Here is a 27,749-nt window from a genome sequence, read left to right on the forward strand (position 1 = left end):
TGTAGTTCAGGCGAGCAGCTGCGCCGTGCGCGCCGCCGCCGCCGCCGCTCCCACGCTCGGAGCGCGCACGTCCGTTCCGAATTGGCTCCCGGGCGCCGCGCCGTCCGGTCCCTCCGGAAACCGCGGCCGCGTCCACTCGGTTCCGCCGCCGGCAGTCCACCTGCCTCGGCCTCGGGACTGGAGAGCAGCGGGTCGGGCATGGAGGTGAAGGCGGCGTGCGCCGGGTCGGAGGGGGAAACGGAGAAGTGGATGGAGGCTGCGATGCACATGGTGAGGAGCCTGGGCGGTGGGACTTTCTCCGGACTCACGCACCGGAGCAAAAGCTCCAGGCGCGCTGTCTTGTCCCCGAATCGCGATGGCGCGCAACTTCTCTGGGTACCCGGCTGGGTGGACTGCCAGGAAATTGATGTCAGTCCATTCTCGCAGTAGCTCTTGGGGAAGGAAGGATGGAGCGAAAACATTTCTGTCTTGTTGGTACAGAGCACGCGCCAAAGTGAACTCTGATCGGACACGTGCTGGCATGTCCTGCCTCCTCTTCCTGTGGACCTCTCAACCCTCATCCCGGGGTACTTTGTGTGGGTTTTTTTGGTCCGTACAACATATCTAGTAGAAAGAAAGAAGCTGACGATGGGAGAGAAGCTTCTCGTAGAGGACATTTTTTAAAACAAGCCCTGTACACCGCCACCAGCTACTGTTCGTTCGTTCGTTCATTCATTCATTCACTCATTGTATTTCTGTCTGCAGCTTCCTTCCCTCATTTCCTTCAGGACTGATGATTCAGAAAGTCCTAATCAGATTTGTGTATGATCCAATTTCTGTGATTGTTGTCGGGCTGCTAACTGAAAGAATGGAAGTTCCAGGCCACCCAGAGGCATCGTGGAAGAAAGGTCTGGTTGTCTACGTGAAAATAAGCAGCCATTTGCAAACTCTCCGGAGCACAGTTTTACCCGGAAGCATCAGGATTTGCCATGGAGTGGCAGTTAATTATGCATTTCTGAAAAGAGTTAACGGATAGATCCAAATTACCCATAAAACCCATGCTATGGAGTCTGTTTTGACTCTTATCAACCCTTTAGGATAGACGAGAATGGCGCCATAGGATTTCCTAGCCAATCTTCTTTACAGAAGCGGATCGCTACATCTTTCCGCTCACAGGGCTGCTGGTATGTTTGAAAAGTCAATCTTTGTGAGCACCTAACCATTGGCGACCATGGCTCATGAGTATGCATTTGCCAGGAGCTCTGTTGGTCTCACTGTTAATTACACAGCTGTTTACAAAATGGTGGGCAATGGGAAGCCCCTAGCTGCTCTGTCAGAGAAAGATGTGGCAATCCATATGGATTACATTTTGGCACCCCCCTGGGGCAGTTCTACTTTGCCCTACAGGGTAGCTGTGAGTCCAGAATCATCACAGCAAATATTAAATCTGGAGGCAGCAAATTAATCACTGATTAACTTATACAATGAAACAATTTGCATATGAAATGTCCTGTGGTGGATGCTATGGGAAAGATACTAACATAGCGAAAGTACAATGGACATAGTTATATGGCCAATACAAAGAACTAGAATGGTATGTGGGTGGGTAGATTAAATGATTAGCCAGAATTTAAAAGAGCATTTCACTGGGACATTATACAAGGCTTTAAAATCTAATCTTTGCTCTGGTGGGACCAGCAGGTGAACAAAACCAAATCCTTTAGTGCCTATGTTAGTTGGGTTGACTAAAGAAACAAATTCATAGACATTCATATGTGTATAAAATAGAACTTTATATCAAAGGGTAATTGTATATTAAGAAAATATCCCAGCCCAGTCCAGTTCAATTCTATAAGTCCAATATTAGCCATATGTCCCATTACCAGTCTATAAATTCTTCTTCAGACTCATGCAACACATGCAATGATGCTGAATGCAGGAAGATCACAGGCCAGTGGGCAGAAAGTCTTGTGGATCCAGTGGCAGTGGAAGCATCTCAGCACTGGCGTGGGTCACCACGTGGCTCCTCCAGTTTCAGGATTCTGGTTCCATCAGCATTGCTCCATGTGGCTTGTCAGCAGGAAGACCAAGCAGAAAGAGACTTTGTGTCCCACCTCCAGGGAGAAAGGAGATCCCAGAATCCTGAGGAGAAGGCCATGCCCACACAGAAGCCTCATTGGCTATGACTGGATTGACAGACGAGGCTCCACCCCTATAGCCTATTTAACAAGTTGACTTGAAATTATGTAACTACCACAGTGCCTGAGTCATTGTTTCCCCCTATAATTGAAATAAAAGGATTATACTAGAAGATTCCCACCCTGGTCATTTAGACTATAAAGGAAATAGGTCTTTAGAAGGCTTAAAATCTAATCTTATGAAGTTAGAGGGGCTGTGCAACATCAGTAGAACCTGTATTAGTCTGGGTTCTCCAGAAGAAAAGCAGGAAAAGTATATGCATACCTAGCCTGTTGCCACCAAGTTGATTCCAGCTCATAGCAGCCCAAAGGACAGTCTAATTGCCCCAGAGGATTTCCAAGGTTGTAAATCTTCACAGAAGCAAACGGCCACATCTTTCTCTTTCAGAGGGCCTGTGGGTTCAAATTGCTGACCTTCTGGTTAGCACTTTGTCACTAGAGCTTCCAAATATGAGGGGGATTCAAAAATGTATGGACAAATTCCATGATCTTTTGATTCCATTTTCCCCAAACTTTCTGAAGTCCCCTCCTATATACCAAGGAGCCCTGGTGGTGCACTGGCTAAGCACTCAACTTTTAACTGAAAGATTGGGAGTTCTAACTCACATGGTTCCGTGGGTCAAAAGACCCGATGGTTTGTTTTAGTAGAAATTACAGATCGGAAACCCTCTAGAGTAGTTCTTCTCAGTTTGATGGGTTTTGCTCTGAGCCAGAATCTCCTGGATGACATACAACTTACACACCTATCTTTGAGTCCCACCTCATCTGTTATTCCAGCCTGCAATATGCGGATGACACAACCTGACTTGCTGAAAGTGAAGAGGACTTGAAACACCTCGCTGATGAAGATGTAAAAATGACAGCATCTAGGGAACAAAAATCCTCACAACTGGACCGATAAGCAAGGTCATGATAAATGGAGAAAATAATGAAATTGACAAGATCTCATTTTCCCTAGATTCACAATGAGCATCCATGGAAGCAGCAGAAATCAGGTGGCATGCTACACTGGGCAAATCTGCCAAAGACCTCTTTAAAGTCTTAAAAGTCCAAGATGAAACTTTTAAGGTTAAGGTGTGCCTGACCCGAACCAAGGTATTTTCATTCACCTCTATGCTTGTGAATGTTGGACAGTGGATAAGAACGACCAAAGAAAAATGGATGCATTTGAATTAAGGGAATTGGTGGAATCTACTGCGGACTGCCAGAAGAATGAACAAATCTATCTCGGAAGAAGTAAAGCCAAGTGTATCTTGGAAGAATGCTCCTTAGATGCAGGGATGACGAGCATCTCATCATGTTAGGCTTATTCACAGAAGGAAAATATCCCTGAAAAAGGACACACCCAATCTCACTGCCATCGAGTTGATTCCCACTCACGGGGACCTTCCCTGACAGGGTAGAACTTCCCCTGTGGGCTTCTGAGACTAACTCTTTGGGAGTAGAAAGCCTGTTTTTCTCCCATGGAGTGGCTGTGGTTTTGGACTGCCAACTTTGTAGTTAGCAGCTCAATGTTTAGGAATGATCCCAGGGGGCTGCAAAAGCAGATACCTAGCCTTTATCCTGAATTATGGGCGATAGTTACGACTTTTTCATTGTGTTGAGGTTTTGGGGAACTTATGCTCTAGACTGGGGTTGCCAAACTGTGGCTCGTGGGCCATATGTGGCTCTCCGTGCATATATGTGGCTCTGAAGTAAGATTGAAACATTTAAAGGATATTATTCGGATCATGGCGATGTCATTTGTAAACATATATTTATGGATCTCAAATCATTTTTAACTTGTTGTGAGGGACAGGATTGGCTCTTCCATCTCAAAAGTTTTCCGACTCTTGCTCAGAACAAAATGATCATGACAAATGCTTAAACTTTCCTCCCCAGGGAGCTCTTCAGTGTAAAATAGAAGTTCAATATGTAACTCTCATGTTTGAAGAGATGCTTGTAAAGCACTTATCGTAATATGCTCATTGGAGGGAAGATGTATTTTTTACCAAATGGACAAAGATCAGAACACACAAAAACAGTTTGTTAACATGGTAAAATTATGGCAAATTTAAAATAAACTTGTTCATTTATTTTTGTAATGCAAATGCCCATATCTGATCCAAGATACAGGGTTAGAAAATTAAGGGGAAAAAATCAACAGTAAATAAATGGTACTGACTATCTAGTCTTGCACTGGAGAAGGGCTATTTAAAGTGTAGCATTCAGGTCTGAAAACATTAAACGAGAAATGATAGGTTTGAACGATATAAACGTAGAACTCTTCTGCAGGTTAAAATGTTCAAGAGACAATGTAAACAAGACAAATGAAGAAAACATTTGCAACATACAGGCAGTGAGTCCCCAGCTTATGTGGAACCAGTAGTTAAGAACCGGCCCTTTTAAGGAGTCAGGTATTGAAAATTCACAGCTATGCAATGTTCGGAGTAATAAACAGTTGCTACTGTGTAACACGTCAAAATATCGTTTTTACTGCTCTATTATGTTAAAGGTATTTTCATGTATGTAGAACTGTTTCTTTTTAATTCACTGAAAGGTATTTATATACTCAGACAAATGTTTGACTGCATTAGATACGAACTTTACCAAGCTGTTTTGACTTATATACATATTTAACTTAAAGGTAGATTTAAGAGTGGAATTCATATGTAATCTGGGGGACTGCCTGTCTACAAGAGGACGTTTTGATAGCCTTACTAGATTAAGAACTTTTATAAAGTTAAAAGAGAAAAAATGTACACAGGGAAAACTGCACAGTGTGTGCTTTTTCTCTCTCTTTTAACTTAATTTTTGGAGATCCCCTGTGGCCTGACCACTTCCTTTTCTCCAACTGTGCTTGCTTCCTTATAACAAATTCACTTTTTCTCTATCTTAGAAGAGATCGATTTAAGGCAAACCCTACAGCAACATTGCCGCCTTCTCATAACTCATCTCTCAGTTTGGTGGCTGATGTGGCACAGAGCTACCACTGCTGATGTCTGATGGGTCTCGGCTAGAAGCCGAAAATACTGCGAAAATGTTTACCTGTGACTTAGTGACTTTGCCAAAGCATTCAACTGCATAGATCATAACAAATTAAGGATAGCATGGTGGAAAATGTGAATTTTAGGACACTTCATAGAGCCCGTACATAGACCCAAAGGAACTCATTGACCAACACGAGATCTAAAATTTGGAAAGGTGTGTGTCAGGGTTGTATTCTTTCACCATACTTATTTGCCTTGTACACTGAGCAAGCAATAGAAGAAGCTGGACTATTAAAGAAGAACATGGCATCAGGATTTGAGGAAGGCTCATTAACAACCTGCAGGTGACACAACCTTGTTTGCCGAAAGCCAAGAGGACCACAAGTCCTTACTGCTTAAGATAAAAAAATAACAGCCTTATTCCTCAACATAAAGAAAATCACAGTTGTCACAACTGGACAATAGACAACATCATGATAAGTGGAGTCAATATTGAAGTTTCATGGAATTCATTTTGCTTGGATTCACAAGCACACCTGACCCAAGCGATGGTATTTTTAATTGTACCGTATGTGTGTAAAAGGTGGACAATGAACAAGGAACAGTGAAAATAAAAATGTTATTGGTGAAGATTTTAGAATATACCACTAACTGCTAGAACAAAAAACACATTTGTCTTAGATGAAAGTACAGCCAGAATGCTCCTTAGAAGTGAGGATGGTGAGACTCTCTCATATATACTGCACACTTGCAATCAAGAGGGAAAAGTTCCTGGAGAAGGACTTGGTGTATGACAAAGTCTAGGGTCAGAAAAAAGAGGAAGAACTTCAAGGAGATAGGTTGACACAGTGGCTGTTATAATGGGCTCAAACATAACAGTGATTGTCAGTCTAATGGACTCACTGGCCTCTAACAACAATATTCCATGGTGTCGATTAGTTTATCAAAGTGGGTGATACTGGGGTGCTAGAACAGTGGCGGTGGGGGGTGGTGCGGGCAGACTGCAAAAGCAGATACCTACACTTTATCCTGCTCTGTAAACTAATGTACTAAAATTTTTCATTGCCAAGGGGATGCGGAATAATTTTGGGGGGCCGTATGGTATAGAAGAACATTTGAGTTGCTTCTAGTTTGGGGCAATTATGAATAAAGCCGCTGTGACTTTCTTGTTTTTACACAAACTTACATATTATGTGAACACATTTTCACTTCTCAAGGATAAATGCCTAGGAGTGCAGCTGCTGGATAAGAGGGTGTCTAGTGTTTTAAGTTTTTTAACAGCTAACCTCCTGTTTTCTATAGCAGCTGTACGATATCACGTTCCCACGAGCAATGCACGGATATTCCATTTTCCTCCTCGCCTCAGTCACACTTGTCGGTTTGGGTTTTTCTGATAATAGCCATCCTAGTGATGTGAGTGGTGTGGGAGTCCTAGTGGTCCAGTGGTTACACGGTGGGCTGTGATCCTCAGGGATGGCAATTCGAAACCAGCAGCAGCTCCGGAAGAGACATACTGGGCTTTCTACTCCTGTAAACAGTTATAGTTTCAGAAAGCCACAGGCAGTCAGTCTGAGTCAGCATTGACTCAATGGCAGTGAGTTTGGTTTTTATTTGGAGTGGCGTGAGTGTTACCTCATTGTTCTTGATTTGCATTTCTCCTTTAAAAAAATATATTATTGGGGTCTCTTACAGTTCTTATAACAATCATATATCAATTGTATCAAGCATATTTGTACATATCTTGCCATCATATTTTCTAAACATTTACTTTCTATTTGAGCCCTTGTTATCAGCTCCTCTTTTTTCTCTCCTTCCCCACTCCCATTCTCGTGATCCTTGGCTAAATTATACATTATTATTATTTTCATATCTCTCACCAACCACAGTCTCCCTTCACCCATGTTTCTGTTGTTTGTTCCAGGGGTGGTGGTTGTGTTATGCATCAATCATTGAGATCGGTTCCCCCTTCCTCCCCACCTCCCCTCCCCTTTCCTCTACCCTGCTGGTATCTCTACTCCAATTCTGTTCCCGAGGGATTAATCTGACCTGGATTCCATGTGCCATGAGCTCTTATCTGTGCCTGTGCACATGCTCCGGTCTAGCCAGCAGTGAAAGGCAGGACTGGGGTCATGATAGTGGTGGGTAGGAAGCCTCAAAGAACCAGAGGAATATGGTGTGTTTCATCGGTACTATACTGTGTCTTAGTTGACTCATCCCTTCCTGTGACCCTTCTGTGAGGGGATGTCCTATTGTCTACAGATGGGTTTGGGTTTCTGCTCCGAGCCCCCTCATTCTCAACAATATATTTTTTTGTTTTTTTGTTTTGGGTCTTCTGGTGCCTGTTACCCGATTCCGTTGACACCTCATGATCACATGGGCTGGTATGCTTCTTCCATACGGGCTTGTTGCCTCTCTGCTAGATGACCGCTTACTTAACATCAAGCCTTTAAGACCCCAGACACTATAGCTTTTGATAGCTGGGCACCATCAGCTTTCTTCACCACATTTGCTTATGCAACCATTTTGTCTTCAGCAATCATGTCCGGAGGGTGATCATCACAGAATGCCAGGTTGTTAGAACAAAGTGTTCTTGAATTGAGGGAGGGCTTGAGCAGAGACCCTAAGGCCGTCCATTTCCTCAATGTATTGCCATATAAATATGTGTGCATAGGCCAATACCTCTTTTTATGAATTCATATATTTACATAAGTGCAAACCAATGTTTATATCTCTATCCTTAGTTTTGCTTCCTAGATCTTTCCTTTGTTTACTTTTACTTTCCTCCTGCCCCACCATCACGCTTGCCCTTCTTCTGCCTCTTAGTAATTCCTCTCAGCTATATTGCTGTTGCTCCAAGACCACTAGGACCCCACACCACTCACATCACCAGGATGGCTATATCAGAAAAACCCTTGTTACTGATTTTACTTCCCTAGTTGTTCCCCTGTCTATGGCGTTGTTTGCTCACTGCTCTTTTCTCCTGCCTCCTCCTCCCCGCTAGCCCCTCCAACACCATCGGTCCCATTGCTTTCTCCTCGGCTTGCTTCCCATGTCTAACTTATATACGTAGGCAACCCAACAATAACAGACAAAACAAAAAGAAAATTAAAAATTGAATAAAAACAGAACAAAAGAAAAGAAAAACTAGCAAAACTATTCCATTTCTGTCTACTGACCTTTATGACTATCTCCCCACCGGTCCTGGGAGTTTCCCAGAACTTCCCTTCCTACCCTGAAGTGTATTTGGGGGGGTTCTTCAGGGGGTTTGTGACTTGGCTTTGCTCCCATTGCTGCTCTGTTATGTTCCCTTCTTGGTTCACCGCACTGTGGGGCATTTCTCTTATGATTGGAGACCTTGAGTTTCTTTTCATTGGCTTGTTGGCTATATACAGATCTTCCATGGAATAATTTTTATTCTAGGCCTTAGCCCATTTTAAAATGAGGTTGTTTGTGTTTTGGTTGTTGTGTTATAGGAGTTATGCATTCTGTATATTAAGTCCTTGTGAGATAAATAATTCCCATGTGTTTTCTCCCTTTCTGTAGGTTGTCGCTTTACTTTCTTGCTGATATCCTCTGATGCACAACAGTTTTTTAAAAGTAATTTTATTGACATATAATTCATATATCATATACTTCAATAATTTAGTCATTTAAAAGGAGCTTACACAATCATCACTAAATTCATTCTAGAATATTTTCTTCTTATACTTATTGTTGTTAGCGCCCTATTTCCACCCAGCCTCCCCTCTCATACCTCCAATAAGCCCTTAATCGAGTTATTGATTCTATAGATTTACCTATCCTGGATTTCATGTACTGGTAAACACACCAAAACAAACAAACAAAAAATAAAACACGCACATAAACCACCCAACAACAATAACAAAATAAGCCGGAGGAAAACCTCATGGAAAAGGGAGCAGGAGTAGGTGGATGGATTGGTGTAAGACACAGAAAGTAATAATAATAATATATAGTTTAGCAATAAGGACCCCTGGGGGTATGGCAGGGTGGGAGGGGATGTAGGGGAGCCGATATCCAGGAGTTTATGAAGAAGGTAAATGTTGGGAATGGATGGCAGCAACAATTGTACAGTTCTGCTTGATCGAATTGAATTATGAATTGTTACCACATCTGTAAGAGCACCCAATAAAATGATTTTTTTAAATGCGAAACGAGAGCAGGAAATATTAAAAGGTAGAATAAATTTAAAATGGGTCAAAAGGAAGACCAAATGATAAGGTTCTAGATTTTAACCTGACTGGTTATTCAACCATTCATTTTCCGTTTCACTCTGAATGGCAGCAAAGCTGCCCCCATCCCTGATCTGTGGTCAGAGGGAATCACCAGTGGCTTGATCCACATGTATTTCCCCTTCACTTAATTTTTTTTTAATGAAACAACTTTAAAATGGATCAAAAGGGAGATCAAATGATAAGGTATTAATTTTAACCACCAAATCTGTTATATGGAGTTTACCATTGCTCTCTGAAAACAAGGATGTACAAAAGCTTTAAATTTAAATGAAATCTATCTTGTTTTTCTTATGTTACTTGTTCTTTTGGATCCTACTTAAGAATTCCTGGTCAAAAACAAGATTTTAATGTTATTCCTAAATTAAAAAAAAATTATTTGTTTATCTATATTGGGAGTTAACATATATATCATATCATTCTATAGTTCAATCGCATCAAGCAGTATTGTACAATTGCTGCCACAGTCAGTTTCAAACATTTTTTTTCCTTCCTGGACTCCCTTTCCCTGTGCCCCTTCTCCACCGCCCCACCCCCGAAACCCTTCTTCTATTTTTTGTCCCTCTAGGCTCATCAATCCTGAGTTTCATATACTGAAAAACATATAGCAAAAAATTCAAGAGGTGAGCCCCAATTATTATATTTAGTTAATTCATACCTTTTGAGTCTACTTTTATATCTAGTATGAAGTATGGTTTCCCTTTGTTAAAAGAATTGAGACATCCTTGTTGTTAGGCACCAAGGAGTCAACTCCGTCTCACGGCGGCGCTGGGCACAGCAGAGTGAAACACGGTCCTGTGCCGTCCCCACACCCGTTACCGTTAAGCCCTTCGTGCAGCCACTGCGGCATCCCGTCTCACTGCGGGTCTTCCTCTGTTTTGCGGACTCTGCTTTGCCAAGCATGATGTCCTTCTCCAGGGACTTGTCCCTCCTGACGTGTCCAAAGCATGTGAAACGGAGCCCCCATCCTTGTTCCGAAGGAGCCTCTGGCTGTGCCTTTCCCAAGACAATGTGCCCTTTGTACCTGGCAACTCAGCCAAGTCCACGTTCTTCACCAACGCCGTAATTCAGAAGCTTCCATTTCCCTTTGCTCGTCCTTACTCATCGTCTGACTTCCACATACATATGAGGTGGCTAAAAATAGCATGGCTCTAGTTGGGCACCTTCATCCCCAAGGTACCGTCTTTGCTTTTGAACATTTTAAGGCCTCTTTAGAGGTCTCTTGCAGCAGCTTTGCCAACACAATGCATACTTTTGATTTGACTGCTCCTTCCATGGGTGTTGATTGTGGATCCAAGCAAAACAAATTTCTTGATGGCCTAAAAATCTTTTCCATTTCTAATAATGTTGCTTATTGGTCCACTTGTGAGGATTTTGTTTTATGCATACTTTATATGTGGTGAAATGCATCTTTTACAGATTTCATACATATCATTCAATTAATTGTAAATAATACAAACAGCTGTATATATCATATCCTACCAAGCTATAGTAGCCCTGATCTCATAGAGGGTTATGAGTTGGGCTGCTAACCGCAAGGCCAGTAGTTCAAACCCACCAGCTGCCCTTGGGTGAAAGATGTGACTCTCTTCCTGTAAAGATCTACAGTCTGGGAAACCCTAGGGAGCAGTTCTACTCTGTGGTGCCACTGTGAGTCAGCGTTGGCTCAATGGGACCATTTATAACCCTAGAAAATTCCCTTGGGGCTCTTCTAACCAACCTACACACACACACACACACACACACACACACACACACACACACACCTGTTGTCACAGCAACCACTGCTCCAGTTTCCATCATCACAGTGTAGCTTTGCCTGTTCTCAACCACATTTGAGGGGACTCGGTCATACCGCATCACAGGTGCTTTCCTGCTTGAGGCCATTTGTCCAGCCTGATGACCGTGAACTTCCTCCACCTGGAGACCACACTGGAAGTGCGTCCCCTTTTATTGTTGGCCCTGCAGCTGAGTTCACCCCACCATGCTCGTGGACACCGTACTGTTTCCACTGTTTACTATGACCAGTGATGCTATTTTGAGTCTCCTCTTACAAAGCTTTGTGCGGACACAGATTTTCCTTTCTCTGGAGTAAATACTTAGCAGTGGATTTGGTTCCAGGCTGTATCTGCATTAACATTTTGAAGTAACCTCTGAAATGTTTTCTGTGGCAGTTGTCCTATTGTTCTCTAAAGTTCTCCTAAACTTTCATTGTTTGCCTCAGAGAGCTATTTTGGGCATATCTTGTATTGTGCTACTTGAGACTCTAGAACGGTGGTTCTCAACCTCTGGGTCATGACCCCTTTGGAGGTCAAATGACCCTTGCATAGGGGTTGCCAGATTCATAACAGTAGCAAAATTATAGTTATGAAGTAGCAACAAAAATAATTTTATGATTGGGGGGGAGGGTCACCACAATATGAGGAACTGTATTAAAGGGTCGTGGCATTAGGAAGGTTGAGAACCACTGCTCTAGAATACTTTCTTTAAGTTTTAGAGAAACAAGCAAGCAAGCAAACTAACAGTAGAATATTTCAACAAAAGAACATTTTGATAAGGGGTTTGCCAATGTGACCTGTTCTCTACCTTGTAGAGAGGTTTCTATTATCTCTGAAAAGGGACTCCCAGAGCTGGTAACTTCTGAGAAACCATTCGGATCAGCCTTCCGGTCACATCTGCTCTCCAGGAGAAGGAAATCAGGGGCAGAGGACCTATGAAGGGATTCATCTCTGAGTCCCCCTTCACAGGGACACGACAGAGAACACAGCACTGGGTACCACTGAGGGGACTAGATCTGAGCAGAGACAGACAGATGCTCAGCTGCATCTCTTTCTTCCGGTGTTGGCCCATGGACACACTGTTTATGCTGAATCTATTTCTTGGCTGTCCTTGCCTTAAGTATGAAGCTCAACACCTTAGCTTTTCCACTTTGTCTTCCAGGCCCAAGATGCCCTAGAAAATCTTGAAGTTCCTGTCGGCTGCCTCATGGTCTACAACGATGAAATTGTGGGGAGGGGAAGAAATGAGGTCAATCAAACCAAAAACGTACGTTGCTTGACTAGTGGGCTTGAACGCCATCAGCTGTGGCGGTAGGAGTGGCGCAAACACCTCCCAGCGGCGAGAAGACAGGTGTTCCGTGCCGGGCAGTGCTCTTTAACTTTGTCCTCACAGCGCTTTCGTGTCAGGATTCACAGGAGTGACACTGTTTTGTATTGTTTTTTAATGTGGAAAATCTATCAATGTAATGCGATCATAATCTTGGGGGGTGCATTTAGATATGATGCTGCTTTAATGTTAACCCATGAATGAAACCTAGACTTTTTCACTCGCTTCCTCATAGGGGAATTTTCTACATAGATTTGTCAGTAAGAAGTACGTCTATCTCCTCTTTAAACCCATCTGATACTTGAGAATCCCACTTTGTAAAAAAAAGAAAAGAAAATCCCACTTTGTAAGAAACAGCAGTTTCATGTGTGCGACATTTTTTACCCCAAACCAAACCCATTTCTGCAGAGTTGATTCTGACTCTTAGAGACCCCTCTAGGACAGGGCAGAAGTGCTCCCTAGGGTTTCGGGGATGGTAACTCTTTATGGTAGCTGACGCCTGATCTTTCTCCCCGTGAGTGATGGCTGGGTTGGAACGGCTGGCATTTAGCAGCCTGATGCGTAACCCACTGTGCCATTAGAACTCCAAAGCACCCGGTAGTCCTTTACGTGTTGTGCCCCGCACAGTGGGCGAAGAAATGACCCTCGGCTGATAGCTCTGCGGGATACAAGGATTGTGTACAGGAAGCTCATCTCCTGATGTCTCTATGACTGCATGTGGTGTGGACACGTTAATAGCCTGCGTCCTGTGATCCATGTGGTTTGGTTGGGACGTCCCGATGATCCTCATGTCACCATGATAAATATACATGGCAAGTGTGAGTGATGTATCAAATTTTATGATTTGCAAACAACCACTAGGAGGCAAAAATCACTAGCTGGATGACCCTAGAAGCCCTGGTGGCTTAGTGGGTTACAAGTTGAGCTGCTAACCACAAGGTCTGCTGTTCAAAACCACCAGTTGCTCCACAGAGAAAGATGAATCTTTCTACTCCCATAAAGTGTTAGAATCTGGGAAACTCACACGAGCAGCCCTGTTCTGTCTTATAGGGTCACTTTGAGTCAGATTTGGCTCTATGGCTGTGAGATTGAGTTTGGGCATGGATTCTTAGATAACTGAGAACGCATGCCATTCACAGGGCCTTGAATTGTGTTAGATGATCTTGGGAGCCAACACACAAGCTGGTGTTGGGACCAACGTGCTAGGAGCTTTCAAATTCATCCATCACGCCCCTCACCAGATGGAAGCGAAAACTGAGACTCAGCAAAAGTCGTGCAGAGGACAGCCAGATCTACTGGGCAATTACCACGAGGACAGGAAAACATCTGTGAGAGAAACACTAAGCACGATTGCTGAATATACGGATACGTGTTTGGGACTGGAACTCGTAAGATCTGAGCAGCTGTCTTTTCAAATGGCTACCATATCTCTCTATGAGTCTTCTGCAGTTTGGTATGGAATCTTTTACATAGAAGCAAATTTGGGGTCTCACTTGAGCACTGGGCTTGCAGAAGTTTGTTGTTTATAGTGGAAGCTCCAAGCCCATCTGTGAGTCTCTGTGCCAAGCCAGCCTCCCTGAAATCCCTTCTGACCATGAACCAGCCTCCTGAACAGCCTGGCCCTTAGGCAGGGAGCATTAGACATGAGATAGCTTTTCTTTCCCTAGCCAGCCTTGAGAGAAACTGCTTAGCCTTTTGCGACTTGGCCTGGGTGTGCCTTAGTGGAAATCAGGCTGCTAAGGTCCCCTGATTAGAAGGAATTCAATGGGGGCTGGATTTATGTATGGACTCCTGAGTGGATTGGGTGTTCCACTGTAACCTATACCCTTCTGCACACTCAGGACGATCAACACCTATACTCCCCAATGACTTGGACTTCTGTACCCTTAAGTCAACCAAGATTTATTTTGGCTACTATAGAAAAGTCTCCTGTAAACACACAGGATAGAAGGCTCTTGACCCTAAACGAGGAGACCTGCTGTCTAGGCTCCCATACGCCACCACCTCTTCCAGATGTGTCTTTAACCCCGCCATGAGAGCCCTGGTGGCATAGCGGTTACACATTGTGCCGCTAACAGCAAGGTCAGCAGTTCGAAACTGTCACTCTGAGGGAGAATGAAACTCACAGGGGCCATTCTACCCTGTCCTATAGGGTCACTATGAGTCAGCATCAACTCGATGGCAGGGAGTTTGAGTGAGTCACCTAGAATGGACTGTTTCTTCAGCAGCAAAACACAGCTGGCTGAGTTGATTCAGTTCAATAATTATTTATTGTGAGCTTAGGGGCAATTGGTTAGAAGTTCAGATTTTTAAGAAGTTCCCCACTTGGTTCTGGTACGTGGTCATGTTTGGGCGCCTCCTCTCTGAGCAGGCCCTTCTGTGATGCAGTGACTCCTGTCTGCCTCTGGTTCCTGAGGCTGCTGGGCTGTTATAATCAAATGGATGCCTTTGACCCCATGTGGTGCTGGTTGAGGACGGAGACTTTTCATCCCGCACAGAATTTCACACAGTTCTCAATGCATAGTTAGGACTCTGAAACTCAAACCTGAACTTGCTGCTATTAAGTCGGTCCTGATCCGTAGTGACCCTTTAGGACCAAGTAGAACTGTCCTTGTGGGTTTCCAAGGTTGTACATCTTCACAGGAGCAGAAAGCCTCATCTGTCTCCATGGAGCAGCTGGTGGGCTTGAGCTCCTGACTTGTGGCTCACAGTCCAGCACAGAGCCCCCTGTGCCACCACTCAGTGTCAGGTACCTGTGAGTGTCTTAAAATGTGGACGAAATCACTGGAGACCGTTAGTGTAGTTTGCATTAAGTTACTGTAGTCAGGGGAAAGAGAGAGAAGCATCATTGCAGAGGACATATGAAAACATGATGTAGCATGGTGCTCCATGCTGTTCAGCATATGTTATGGGGTACCTGTTACCATAGAGTTGCTTCCCACTCACGGTGACCCCATAAAAACCCAAATCCAAACTCACTGCCATTGAGTTGATGCTGACTTATCGTGACGCTATCAAACAGGGCAGAACTGCCTCCTGTGAGTTTCCAAGGCTCTAACTCTTGATGGGAGTCAAAAGCCCCATATTAGTGTCTGGTGGTTTCAAACTGCTGAACCTGTGGCTAGCAGTCCAGTGAGTAACCACTATGCCACCAGGGCTCTTAGTGATTCCATAGGACTGAGTAGAACTGCCCAATAGGGATTCAAAGGCTATAAATCTTTACAGAAGTAGACTGTAGAGGTGTGCATGTACTAACACTCCATCTCATACCTAAGGAAACAAAGGCTCAGAGAAGTTAGGTCTCTTGCCCACAGCCACATGACTAACAACCCCGAGGTCAGGGGTCAGATGTACATGCGTTCAATCCCAAATGCTGTGTGAGGTCTCCTGTCCTCTCCTGCCTACTGTGTTTCCTTGAGACCAGTCCCTCATGGCTACCTCTCTCTGGACTTGACCTGTCTGTAGATCTCATCTCAAAGCAAATAGAAGTGATACCATTCCCGTCAACCAAATAGAGGCTGGCTTAGCGTGCAGTCAGCGAGAGCCTTGAAACCCCATTGGAAACAAGCATACGCTTCTGAACATCTCAAGTCTCGATTAAAATAGACAGTAATCCGTCTTTGGAGACTTTAAATTTTCTTAAAGTCACGCCTTTATGGCATTTTGATGGGAAGTCCTTCCCCAAAGATACCCCAAAGACTGAGCATTCAGTCAGGTGAGTCCAACATCGCCGATTTGGTGCCTTTGGTTGGTGCAGTTACAGCACTGGAACAGAAAATCACCTTGTCAGCTACTCGGAGGGGAGGGTCCTGAAAACTTTACTCCCTGAAATGCCGGCAGCGACAAGTGCACAAGGTTATCTTTCTGTTGAATTTTTTTGGTGAAGTAGTCAGTGCACGTAGGAGGGTTATCCATCCAATCACCCCCGCCCCCCTGTCTCCCCAGGCTACCCGGCATGCAGAAATGGTGGCCATCGACCAGGTTCTGGAGTGGTGTCATCGCTGCGGCAAGAGCCCCTCAGAAGTGTTTGAGCACACAGTGCTCTATGTCACGGTGGAGCCCTGCATCATGTGCGCAGCTGCTCTCCGCCTGATGAGTATCCTTGTCCTAATGGGAGCCTCCGGCCTCCTCCCCTCAAAGGCAGGAGTGCTTCCCCTACAACCTGCTCCGATGTGTATGAGCCAGTCCGCAGAGGGCCATGTTACACAATAGTAGGTCCCTTGGCAAAAAAAATTAAATAATGAAACCATCCTGTTGCTCTTAGATCAATAAGCATGTAATGAATTCTTATGAAACAAGTAAGGCGGAGAAGGCAAGGTTAGTCCTAAACTGAAACTCCTGCGTACGGATCAGTGACCAGTAGGTAAAAGTAGGTACTAAAGCACTGTGCACAGGAAGCGCTGCAGAAGGTGCCCCTGCATTTTACCTCTGGATCACCGATGGCAAGTGATCCGCAGTGTTTAGTTTGACAAGGAAATCGGTAAAAAGCAAATGAGTCATATATGACCTGACTCTGAGCAGGCGGAAAGTGGATGAAGTTGGGGCTCGCTGTTTCTGTGATGTAGCTTTCGACTGTGAGTTGACTGAAGGTTGACGGAGGAAATCCGTTTTCCATTCAACAGTTCACACCCACACGCAGGCATGTTGTGGAATGCCATCCCCTTAGCCCACCTCCTCCTGTGCTTCTCCCTTTAGTCCTTCTTACTGATCCCTTCCTGCCCTTGAGTGCATTTCCTAGGACAAATGCTCCCCTTTCGATCTCAATTGGTGGATTATTCTGAGGGCATGTACCTCCTGTGTGTGTGTGTGTGTGTGTGTTGTTTCCCATTTACAGACCTATTTTTCGACTGAAAATTGAACCATGGGGTAAATTTCATCCCTGGTCTGATGGGTCATTAAGGCCCTGAGCCCTAGGGCCTCTACCAGTCTCTGTCTCACCAATAAGCCTGGCCTTTTGTTGTGAATTTGAGGGTTTAAAAATTTTTGTCATCATTTTACTGGGGGCTCGTACAACTCTGATCACAATCCATCCATCCATCCATTGTGTCAAGCACATGTGTACATTTGTTGCCCTCATCATTCTCAAAACATTTGCTTTCTACTTGAGCCCTTGGTATGAGCTGTGAATTTGAGTTTTGTTCCACCTTTTTCTCTCGCTTTTTCCAGGACCTTCCAAGGGGATCCATTTCAGAGTGACCAACAGTGGTGGTGGGGCACCACCTTGTTCTTCTGGTCTCCAGTCATGGAGGCTCCATGAGTCCGTTGGCGTTTCTTCACTCTTCATAGAGTTACAGCTCCTCAGACTGGGTCGTGAATAGAGTAAGCACAGATAGTGAGTCGAACAGGTTCATGTCTTTTTGAAAGAAATTATTTGGAAATTCAAAAACCCTTAGTTGTATACTTAATGGATTTTTCTACAATTTGGCTGTACTGTATGTGTAGGAATAATTTTTTTTCACTGTCAGAAGATTAGATAGTTTTGAGTATGATGAAATTTATAAACTGTACTTTATGAGAAGGGAATCATAGTCGCCTAAAACCCGGAATCCATCCACCATAAACACTGCTGTGAGCCCCACAAGCTGAGGGATCCGGCTTCTACTTCTTGGATCAGCAGGTAAACCTGGAGCGATGGAATAGTGTATCCAATGCCAAGCAGCCTCTTATTGGGAGATTTAGAGCCCAAACCAGATCTTCTTGCTTTGGGCTAAGTGACACTTATACACAAGTTGGGGTGCACTGCCTGGTTATTGTGCTAATGGTTAAACTCTTACTGTGCATTACCCTGTTTGAATACATGATCCACGATCTTTTGAGTCAAGTCCTGTTTGTGAATCAGACAGTGCTGCCTCTAATGCCAGCTGCTTTCATTCCTCATTCTGCTAGTTTGGGACCTTGTGGAGGCTCCTCATGTTCTACCTCCAAAGAGGTTGATGCATTTAAGTAGTACTTAGCAGTTCATCAGTGCTAAGTGACATTAAAAAACCAAACCAAACCAGTTCAAGCCCGGTATCTGTTGCATAGGTCCTCTCTGCATGAAAAGGTTTAAAAAGTTCATCTCTAGCCACGTACGAACTCTCATAGGCACACTGTGAAGTCGGTGCTCCTTGTGGTCTCTCAAGCCACTTCCAACTCTCAGAGCGACCCTGTATTCGGTGCTCCTTGTGGTCTCTCAAGCCACTTCCAACTCTCAGAGCGACCCTGTACACTACGGCCTGCTCCGGGGCCATGCTCGCAGCTGTCCTTATGTTCAGGCACTTTGTGGCAGGCACTGTGCCACTCTGTCTTGTCAAGGGACCGTCCTCTTTTTCGCTGCCCCTCCACTTTACCAAACATGATGTCTTTCTCCAGGGACTGGTCTCTCCTGACATGTCCAAAGTATGTGAGACCAAGTCTCATCATCCTTTCCTCTCAGGAGCACTTTGGCTGTACATAGTCCAAGACAGATTTATTTGTTTTTGTGGCAGTCCATGATACTGTCAATATTCTTTGCCAGCTTCGTAATTCACAGGGTATTCCTTATGATCCCCATTTTACAGAGGAAGAAACTGAGACATAGAAAACATCCTTCTTGAGGCCACTGGAGATCCCCTTGCAGAGGGGTCTCGGGGAGGAGATGAGCCAGTCAGGGTGCGATGCAACAACGATGAAAAATACAACTTTCCTCTAGCTCCTAAATGTTTCCTCCCTGCTCACACTACCATGACTCGAATTTGACCTTGCAAGTCTGGCTAGACCAGGGGATGTACACTGGTACAGATAGGAACTGAAAATACAGGGAATCCAGGGCGGATGAGCCATACAGGACCAGTGATGAGAGTGGCGAAACAGGGAGGGTAGAGGGAGAGTGGGTAGGAAAGAGGGAATCGATTACAAGGAACTATATGTGACCTCCTTCCTGGGGGGCGGACAACAGAAAAGTGGGTGGAGGGAGACGTCGGACAGGGCAAGATATGACAAAATAACAATTTATAAACTATCAAGGGCTCATGAGGGAGGGTGGAGCAGGGAGGGAGGGGAAAAATGAGGAACTAATACCAGGGGTTTAAGTGGAGAGCAAATGTTTTGAGAATGATGAGGGCAATGAATGTACAAATGCGCTTTACACAATTGATGTGTGTATGGATTGTGATGAGTTGTATGAGCCCCTAATAAAATGATTAAAAAAAAGAAAAGAAAAGAAAACATCCTACTTGAACAGAAGAAGAAAAAATGGGCCTTTTAAAATTACTATTATTATGAGTGTTTGTTTGCCTTTCACATAGCTGTTGGGTGAGTGCGAAGCCAAGTGCCAAGGGCATTAGAAAGAGGGCAGAGGCGGGGGAAGGGACTGGGCGTCTTATTAGGAAGATAACCATCCACTACTTCACTCGATGGGAAGTGTGTTGAAAATAGAATACCTTTCAAACTGGTTTTAACACTCAGAGTGTAAAATGCATCACACATTGCCCTCAGATACTAGGGACAGGCAAAGCACGGGTGAGCTTTTACAGGGAAGAGTTCTTCACAAGCCTCAGTCTGCATCATGAGACGTGACGTGCGGGGAAGGAAGCGGGGGAGTCTGCACCTCAGCTCCGCACATCACAGCACCTTTTAGGGCACCTGCCTCTTCATGGATAAAATGGTCAGATCAGCGGTTTGCAGACTTCTTAACCGCTTTGGAGCTGCCGAGGCCAGGAAGAGGCCTTGGAGGTCCATGTTCAAGTCCCCCCATCTCCCATCCTGCTTCACAGAAGGGCTGTTTTAGTCTATGGTATCAGGGTAGGGGGAGGGGGTCATATGTTATTTATTAGGTCAAAGAACAAGGCATACTCTTTTCTAACTCCCTGGATTAAATTTCTGCCATCTTTCTGGCTTTAATCCTCTGATGATTCTGAAAGCAAAAACAAAACCCTAGCAGCACCCTAGTGGTTACAAATTGGAATGTGTACCACAAAGTCAATAGGTCAAACCTAGCAGACAGCCCCAAGGGAGAAAATTGAGGCTTTCTATTCCTGTCAAGATGTACAATCTTGGAAAGCCACAGGGGCAATTCCAGCCCATCCTGTGGGATTGCTATGCATCAGAATCGACTCAACAAATTTGATTTTGTTTTTCAAGCAGAGCACTAAACTGAGCAGTTAGAAAGTATATTTTCAATTTTCATTCAACTTGAACCTATTGGATGCTAATCCCCAAACACTTTAAACTTTTTCTCCTTTGTGTAACTGGATCATGTGACTTTTTAATAGTATGCCAAAACGTCACTGTTTTACAGAGGAGGCATAACTTTCCTTTTCAGGATGCCAGGTACAAACCTATCATGCTTTCATCGTGCACGATACCTATTTCTACGCACAGGACCTTGACTCTTCCTTAGAGATCCCACTGGTTGTCTATGGCTGTCAGAATGAGCGATTTGGTGGATGCGGTTCCGTGGTGAATATTGCCTCTGCAGACCTGCCGCATACGGGGAAACCGTTTCAGGTAAGGTGCAGTGCTGGTGCTTTCCTCTCCCATCTAGTCGATCTTTTCTGGGGCTTATAACGAAATTGGGGGTCAGCAAATACCAAGTAACTACCGCAGGCCCTGCCCAGACCTGTTTAGCCTCAGTGTAAAACAACAGATAGTCATTTCCAAACATTTTGATCAAAGATTCTAAAAAAAGATCTTGATCAAAAGGAGGGACTTGCAGCACAATTTAAAACTTGTAGGATCCAGAATGTCTGCAGTCATCGAGGTTGGATGAACTCATAAAACTATTACCCTTAGGTAAACTTTAAACCTTAGGCCAAAATATCCCCTGAAGTCTTCTTTAAACCAGCTTAATTAGTAAGGAGTAGCTGCCACGAGCATTGCGCTTTTTGAAAACCATTGATGTGAGATCAAACTGCCAACAGCAACTGGGCATGCTTTGTTGTTGTTAATGGGGGAACAATTTGGCAAAGGAGGGTGAGAGTGGTTACACAACTTGAGTACGATCAATGTCACTCACTCGAACATTTAGAAACAGTTGAATTGGTGTTTGTTTGCTGTGTGTAAAGAAGACTACAGTTAATAGTTTCTAGACAAGTGCCTTCTTCTCTTAATTAACTCCTCAAGGAGTCCTGTGCCATCCTAGGTAACTCCTGACAATTTCCCTTACCTCTTCATGTTTGAAGAGACACCACTGCTGATGCCTTTACTCAATGAGTGTTGTTATCTAGTTCTGCTGTAACAGAAATACCACAGGCAGATGGCTTTAGCCAACTGAAACCTGTGCTCTCGGAGTCTGGGAGGCTAGGAGCCTGAATCCAGGGTGGCAGCTCCAGGGGAAAGCTCTCTCTATCCACTCTGCGGGATGGCCCTTGCCATCAGTCTTCCTCTGGGTCTAGGCACAGGGGCCCTGGCTCCAAAGGACTGGCTCCGCTCCAGACTTTTCTTTATTGGTGGTACCGAGTCTTCTGATCTCTGCTTGTTTCCTCTCTTTTCTATCCCAAAAGAGGTTGATCAACACTCAGCCTAATTCTACAGATTGTATCCTGCCTCATTAGCATAGCTACTGCTAATGGTGCCATGTTAACATTATAGAGGTTAAGATTTCCAGCCCCTCGGTAATTATATCACAAAATAGAGGATAATTACATAATATGGGGAAATCATGGCCCAGCCAAGTTAACATATTTGGGGACCCAATTTAATCCACAAACATAAGCTCCATACTATTCCGGTTTCACATGGGGCGGAATATTTTGGCACTGATTCAAACCTTGTGCTTGGTTGCCATGTACTGATTTGGGGTTTGGGCAGAAGCATTGGTGGTAATGTGGGTTACAATTTGGGCTGATAACCACAAGGTCAGTAGTTCAAAACCACCAGCCAATCTCTGGGAGCAATATGGGGCTTTCTGTGCCTGTAAAGATTTGTAACCTCAAAACCCGCAAGGACTGTTCTAGTCTGTCTTTTTGGGTCAAGAAGAGTCAGAATTGACTTGATAGCAGTGAGGGTTTGTGTGTGTGTGTGTGTGTGTGTGTGTGTGTGTGCGCGCGTGCATGCATGTGTGTTTTTAAATTGGTGTCTAGCAATCATTCAGGAGTGCTTAACCAAAGACCAAACTCAACTGCCATCAAGTCAATTCTGAGCCATAGTCACCCGATAAGGTAGAGTAGAATTGCCCCTGTGAGTTACCAAAGCTGTAAATCTCTTCTGGAGCAGAAAGCCTCCTTTCCCCTCATAGCAGCTGGGGGTCTTCATGCGGTGAGCAGCTTAAATTGTAACCCCTCATACCACGAAGGCTCCTTCAAGAGTCCTAAGGTGGTGCAAATGGCTAACATGCTTGGCTGTTAATTGAAAGGTGGGTGGTTTGAGTCCCAGAGGCACCTGGGAAGTCAGGCCTAATGGATCAACTTCTGAAAAATCAGCCACTGAAAACCCTAGAGCACAGTTCCACTCTGGTGCCCTGGGGATGTAAAAAGTTGGTGTCGACTCTACAGCAACTGGTTTTCTGGCTTAACAATCAAATCACTGCCTCCCCGTCCCCCTCCCCCAAGCCTTTGTAATCTTGACAATTTCTCCAGACCCAAGAATCCATGTTTCCTTACTCTTTCAGACGTTCTGCTGGGTTTTTCATTCTTGCCACTCCTTCCAATATGTTTACGGTTGAGGCTGTCAGCATTAGAATTTTCAATTTCTTATTTGTCTGCCTGAATTTTCTTCAGACACTGGCCCGTAAGTCCATGCCATTTTTCATAAACTAGCTTGATTGCTTTTGTCTCCAAAATGTAAGATTAATCCCCAAGCATTGTGCTCTCAAAAAGTGAAGACTTTGAGGAATGTTTGGATATCGTGACCAGTTTGCTTCAAAGACCTGCAGAATGTGCCCAGGAGCCACAAGGGCTGCATTTGTCTGAGTCCGGCCAAAAGCAAGCTTTGCAAAACCTCCCTTCTCGAGTTTTCCTAGCTGGACACGAGCTTTTATAAGTACTTCTATGCCACTGAGAAAAAAATGGCCTTGAAGGCTGCTTCACAGAAAAGCCTGTGTTGGGTGGGGGAAAGTAAGAGGTACAATAAGTTTGATCATTGAAAACATCTACAAAGTGAATTTTTCTATCACTTCTCTCAGTGGCTCTACTTTTGCTTATATACTTCTTTGAAAATGACTTAGTGGCTTTCTCCATGTCATTTATGAGAAAGATCAAAAGAGGTATTCCAAGTTGTTGGGCAGAACAAAGCGCCGTGGATGGAACCTGCTCCTCAGATAGGATGATGATGTCACACGTCCCTCAGCCACCCATCCGCACAGAGCTGTCCCAGCTGAGCCAAAAAGATGCTTCCCTGGCAGTCTGCCTAGCCACTGGCTCAGCAATAAAAAATAAAAGGCCCTGGTCCGAAGCCAGATCTCTTTGTTTTGATGGCAAAATATGTTTTTTGAGGTGGTTTGAGATTCGAAGGCAAACAGTGGTACCTTGGACTTCTATATGCTGTATCTTCTTCCTTATTTGACCGGATGGGGGTGGAGAGAAGAATCCTTTTTCCTAACGCAGAATTAGAGATTTGAAAAAAAAACACCACAAAACACCACTATCAGCAGGAGCCTTGTGGTGCAGTGCTTATGCATTCCACTGGTAATGGAAAGGTTGCTGGTGTGACCCTCCCAGTCCCCCTGCGGGGTGGGGTGGAGATGCGACAGTCTGGTGGGTAAAAAGTACAACACAACGACTAGAAACCTCGTGGGGCAGTTCTGTTGAATTGGAATTGCAGTCACCATGAATTGGAATTGAATTGAAGATCTGTTGGTTTGCTTTAATAGTGTAAGCAGCATCAAAGTCCATAGAGTAGCCCTGTAGAATGTTATTCTAGAAGATGGTGGTTACGTTTTAAAAAACATGTAGCTCTACGGGGTACTTGGACGTCTTTGGTTTCTGAGCGAGACGTGCAGTTTCGGCCTCCGCGCTCTCATCGTGGCTACAGGGAGAACCAGCCGCAGAGCTCTGCAGCCCCGCAGGGCGCCGTCGCACACGGCTGAACAGGAGGGGGGGGACCCTGGGGTTCGGAGAACTCCCACGTCATCCCAGTGAGCAGCCGGGTGGAGAAAGGTCGCTGTCTCTCCGTTGGAGAGGACAGTGCTTTGCGGGAAGCATTAGTGAGCGAGAAGAGGAGACCCGCTTCCTGCAGCAGGGAGCAAAGAGGAGCCGCCGCGGAGAGATGGTTATGGAGAAACCAAGGCCGGAGCGCCTTCTCCAAGAGCCAGGTGCCTGGGACCAGTCGTCCACTCCTGCCGGGAGCCCACAGTTTGGTAAACGGCGGCCTCTGGGTTATCCGAGAGGCCAACTGCCATGGGGTCCTGGGCGTGCCCGCCAGGGAGGAGGAGGAGGAGGAGGACATGAGCGCTGCGGAGGGGAATGAAGGGAGGCAGTGTTTCTCCTCGGGAGGAAGGGAAGCTATGGTCTTTGTTAGGATGAGCAAGGCCTATGCAGGCTGTGTAGACCTGGGCATGAGCAGCCAGGCCAGAGTGGTCTTCCTCCCCCTCCTCCTCGAGCGATCCTGCCCTCGGCTGGCTCCCCAGCTCGCTTTCGGACGCTCCTCGGCAGTTCTCACGGCCCCCCGTATTTTCACCGGATCCTTCCTCTCCGATTCTTTCCTTGGTACCTCTGCATAATCACTCCACTGCGCTCCGCGGCCAGCGACATGCCTCTTAAACCACCCCGTGCATCACCTCCGTCTGCGAGGCTCTCTCCCGCCTCCGCAGTGTTCTCACTGAGATTTCTCATCAGGCCCTTTGACGACTTATTTCCATACATTGATTTCTTCTCTCCCGTTAGGTCCCTAAAGCCGACTCCAGCATAGACAAGAGTGTCTAACGGACCAGCCAGTCAGTTTTGGTACCGTGTGAGGCCCTCACTCTGGGTGTCACACAGTCTTCTCTATGCGGGGACGCATGCCCTCCTTGGCTGTGGACAAGATTTGCCTGACTAGCTGGAGTTTGCCAAGCCGGGGCCTAAAGCAAGTAACCACCGGTAAAGTAGGAATGCTTAAGGAACCCTTCCAGGGTGCCCTCTGAGGAGCCCTGGTGGTGCAGTGGTGCAGTGCTTGACTGCGAGCTAAAAGGTGGGCTAATTGGGTCCACCAGCCATTTTACAGGCCGACGCTGTGGCGCACAGCCTGACACCCTCTTGGCAGTTTTACTCCGGTAGGGTCCTAGTGAGGGGTTTCAAAAAGTTTGTGGGAAAATTCCTTAATGGTTCAATTCCACTTAACCACGAACATTTTGAAACCTCCTTTTATGAGTCGAAAGGATGCAACTACCACAGGCTTCTCGACCAAAACCAAAACCCACTGCCATTGGCTCCTGTTCTGCCTCATAGCGACCCCACAGGACAGAATGGAACCGGCCCCTGGGTTTCTGAGACTAACTCTTGACTGAGATAGACCGCCTGATCTTTCTCCTGTGGAACAGCTGGTGGTTTGGAACTGCTGACCTTGTGGTTAGCCTAGCCCACGATGCCACCCAGGGTAGAAAACCCAAATAAAACAAAACAAACTCATCACTTTTGAGTCTCTTCCCACTCACAGTGACCCCTTAGGTAGAAGTGCCCCCGTGGGTTTCCAGGACTAACTCTTTCCAAAAGCCAAACACCGCCAACGATTGGGTTCTGACTCATCGTGACTACAGACAGGGTAGAACTGCCCCGTGGGTTCCCCGTGACTAACTCTTTTTGGGGGCAGAGAGCCTGTTATTCGAGCAGTGGACCTTCTGGTGCTTTCAAACGGCAGACCTTGTGAAACCACAGGGCTTTGGGCTCCCACTATGCGCTTACCCATCAGAAATTCCCTATAAAGGAGGTGCACTGACTGTACTGTACACAGGAGGAAACGGAAGCACAGAGTTACCCACTGTTACCCACAATTCCCCGGTTAGTAACTTCAATGGTAGACTGCTAAGGAATCACTAGTTGATTTTCCAACGATATTGGACGGAGGTAATGTACCTACTGGAAATTTACTTTTTATCCCTGTTACTGATATTCTGAATGCTCTAGCACACGGGAATCCTCACATCCGCATTGCTGTTTTTATGGGATACACACATTTTCACAGTCTGATACTGTCCCCTTCTCCCCCCCTCAGTGCGTTCCTGGATACCGGGCGGAGGAAGCAGTGGAAATGCTAAAGACCTTCTACAAACAAGAAAACCCAAATGGTCAGCGCTCTTCCTACTGTAGATCGTTGATCTCGTGAAACCTCCGGGATTGGGCCTGCGCCTCACGCTCTCCCATTCTCTCCTCTCTCCTCAGCTCCAAAGTCCAAAGTTCGCAAAAAGGAAAGCCAAAAGCCTTGAACCGGCCTTGATGCAGGACAGCTGCCCCAAAGTGACCGAGTCTGCTCCTTGTAAACGCCTACTGGCTTTTCCTGCGGAGCCCTGGCGGCGTGTCGGGAAACGCTGGGCTGCTACCACGAGGTCGGTTGTTCAAGCCCGCCAGCTGCTCTTCAGAGAAAGATGAGGCCGTCTTCTTCTATAAGGATGGACAGCCGTGGAACCCCTCTGTGGGGGCTGGGTTCACTGACGGGGTTCGGGGGGGTTTGCTGGGCCCTACCACGCTCTGATGGAGCATCTCGACTGGGAGGGAAAGGAGCGGGTCGCACCAGGCCCTCTGGTTAAACCATGGTGCCCAGCGCCGGAGAGGGGTGCAGAGACATGGCGAGAAGCCCCGCGGACGGACGAGCTGGCCACACGCTCCAGCGCGGAAACGGATTCTCGCCCTGCAGACCTGGGGTTCTCCCGCGAGTCCGGACCGGACGTCGTGATCCCAGCAGCGTTGCAAAGGGCACTTCAACGTGTTCGCGGGAGAGTTCCATTAGCTGCTCATTTCATTTTCCCACGGCCTTGAAGCCCCTTCTTACGTACATGCGTGGTAGGAAGTGACGTTTGCTTTCATAAAGCACTGCTAGAAAATCATCCTTTTACACCAAGTTGGTAAAGGGACATTCAGAAAATGATAGCATATCACTGTGATAAGACCACACTCAGGCCTTCGTTGAGAGGAGTCGTTTTCACAATAAAAGACAACATCCAAAAGGGCTGATTCCGTCTGGTTTTGAGCACAGTCCCGGCCAGTGAACCAAGCACAGGCCTTTACCCTCTGGGGGCTTCTGTTCTGGGAGTTGTACCGTTAAAGAGTGTTGTGAATTTCTGCAAAAAGAGAAAAGGGGCGAAGGGCTGGGAGTTCCCCTGGGTGGGAACACCGGCTTGCAGAATTATTAAATAGAACGGTCTGTTTGGTCTGTAA

The 27,749-nt window shown here is 45.6% G+C and overlaps 1 protein-coding gene across 1 annotated transcript; it reads left to right on the plus strand.

The window, feature by feature from the left end:
• The first annotated feature begins 244 nt into the window (after positions 1-244).
• ADAT2 (adenosine deaminase tRNA specific 2) lies at positions 245-27,749 on the plus strand. The gene is made up of 6 exons (XM_004702137.2): positions 245-270; positions 12,340-12,444; positions 16,450-16,600; positions 20,864-20,970; positions 26,590-26,662; positions 26,757-27,749. Exons 1-6 carry the CDS (start codon positions 250-252, stop codon positions 26,798-26,800), a joined length of 501 nt encoding a protein of 166 aa, XP_004702194.2. The 5' UTR covers positions 245-249; the 3' UTR covers positions 26,801-27,749.

The sequence above is a fragment of the Echinops telfairi genome, unplaced genomic scaffold, assembly GCF_000313985.2.
Source record: "Echinops telfairi isolate 266 unplaced genomic scaffold, ASM31398v2 ScPeMD7_3533;HRSCAF=4204_0, whole genome shotgun sequence".
In the NCBI taxonomy this organism is placed as follows: domain Eukaryota; kingdom Metazoa; phylum Chordata; class Mammalia; order Afrosoricida; family Tenrecidae; genus Echinops; species Echinops telfairi.